Source organism: Meles meles, chromosome 8 (assembly GCF_922984935.1).
Source record: "Meles meles chromosome 8, mMelMel3.1 paternal haplotype, whole genome shotgun sequence".
NCBI classification, from domain to species: Eukaryota; Metazoa; Chordata; class Mammalia; order Carnivora; family Mustelidae; genus Meles; species Meles meles.
This window is the reverse complement of record NC_060073.1, coordinates 16,898,905-16,901,086: the sequence shown is the minus strand read 5'-3', so window position 1 is coordinate 16,901,086 and position 2,182 is coordinate 16,898,905. Positions and strand designations below refer to the sequence as shown.

Below are 2,182 nucleotides of genomic sequence, written 5' to 3'. Positions count from 1 at the left end.
GACACACAACTATTAAAAATTTCCATGTCATTTATTGAATGTTCAGAATATTTACTAGAAGATACGTCATAAATATCTATCAAGTTCAAAAAAGTATGAAAGCACATAATGTATGTCATGCATGAGTTTTCTCCTTTTTGCAACATTCTACAATAATGGGTCCATGATGTAAAATAAGGAAAGATATTCAGCTCAGAAAGATACCTTCTTGTAATAAATTCATTAAGTTAATGTTTATTATGCCTGAAGAATTGGGTACTTTCTCATTATTAATGTGTTTCTTCTTTCCATAAGGAATCAGGTGAATAGATTTTGAATAAATATTAAGATCCTTGCTTTATTCAATGGAAAACAACACAGAAGATAACGAAGATAAGGGATTACCCACTGGTACCTGGCCCTTCCATGAACAAGCATACAAATTTGACCTCCAAATGGAGAATTCATTTTCTAATATTTCTTTCTTTGCAGATTGATGATTTCCAACCTGGGTTTTGTCCACTTGGCCTGAAATAATGGAGCAAAATAACACTGTTACTGAGTTCATACTGCTAGGACTGACCCAAGATCCAATGAAAAAGAAGATGGTATTTGTAATCTTCTTCATTTTTTATTCGGGAACTGTGGTAGGGAATTTGCTCATTATTGTGACCATCAAGTCCAGCCGCACACTTGGGAGTCCCATGTACTTTTTCCTATTTTATTTGTCCCTTGCTGATTCCTGTTTCTCAACGTCCACAGCCCCCAGACTCATTGTGGATTCACTCTCTGCACAAAGAACCATATCTTACAATGAGTGCATGACTCAAGTCTTTGCAATACATTTCTTTGGCTCCATGGAGGTCTTTGTTCTCATCTTCATGGCTATTGATCGCTATGTGGCTATTTGTAAGCCTTTACATTACCCAACCATCATGAGACGGCAGGTTTGCATAATCCTGATCATTCTTGCATGGATAGGGGCTTTTATCCATTCCCTTACTGAGATCATGCTGGCTTTGAAATTGCCTTTCTGTGGGCCCAATTTGATTAATCATTACTGCTGTGATTTGCAGCCCTTGCTGAAACTTGCATGCATGGACACGTATATGATCAACCTAGAATGGGTGTCTAACAGTGGGAGCATTTGCACAGGCAGTTTTGCGATTCTGATGATCTCATACATTGTCATCTTGCATTCACTGAGAAACCACAGTGCAGAAGGGAGGAGAAAAGCTCTCTCCACCTGCATTACTCACATAATCGTAGTAGTCTTATTCTTTGGTCCATGTATATTCATATATGCACGCCCCCCAACCACCTTCCCCATGGACAAGATGGTGTCCGTATTTTATACTATTGGGACCCCTTTTCTCAACCCATTCATCTACACACTGAGGAATGCAGAAGTGAAAAATGCTATGAGAAAGCTATGCCATATCACAACTATCTCAGAAAGCAAGAGATGAATTGAGGGTTTTGGTTGAGTCTTTAATCTGTACAGATATCAAATATAATAGTGTATATCCTCACTTGTCCAACTTAGTGCACCTGATTTCCTTACTTTGTACTGTACTTATGCCCTCAAAGTTTTAGCTTCCTTTGTAATGCCAGCCAGGATCTAATCTCTCCTGAGAGCTCAATTCTGGCATTATTGATTATGAAATACTCATCATATTTCAGTCTACACTCTGGTTTGATAAGGAGAAGGATATTTATACAATCACAACTGTTCAAACTGTGAGTATTCATCAGAAAAATAGAGCATATTCTCTATTATTTGTAATTCTCTCTATAGAAAATTTCAAATAAGGTATCCTGCTTTCTCTTGAACACATCAGAACAAAGGAACTAACTCTGTGTGTCAAAAATTATTTTTATTATGTCATTCGTTCATTTCAAAAATTTTCATAATGGCAAACCCAACACCAAAAAGGTATATATATATAAAAATTTATAATAAATTATTATTGCTATTCTCCTTATTTTTTTTGACTATGAGGATAATTAAAGCATTATGTATGTGATTTTTTAAATGTAGCATTACATGGCCTGGAGTTATTCAGCTAAGTTGTATGATTTGTATATAGGAGCTACAGGAGAATTCTACAACTCTAAAAGGAAAAGAAGCAAAGTAATGTATGTTGTCAAAACTAAGTAATAAATTAAAATACACCATAGATAAAACATATTTTCTGAGATT

At 35.6% G+C, this 2,182-nt stretch overlaps 1 protein-coding gene across 1 annotated transcript; it reads left to right on the top strand.

Annotated features, from left to right (window-relative positions):
- The first annotated feature begins 515 nt into the window (after positions 1 to 515).
- LOC123949347 (olfactory receptor 4C11-like) lies at positions 516 to 1,448 on the top strand. Its single transcript, XM_046016760.1, has one exon. It carries the CDS (start codon positions 516 to 518, stop codon positions 1,446 to 1,448), a length of 933 nt encoding a protein of 310 aa, XP_045872716.1.
- Positions 1,449 to 2,182: the final 734 nt, after the last annotated feature.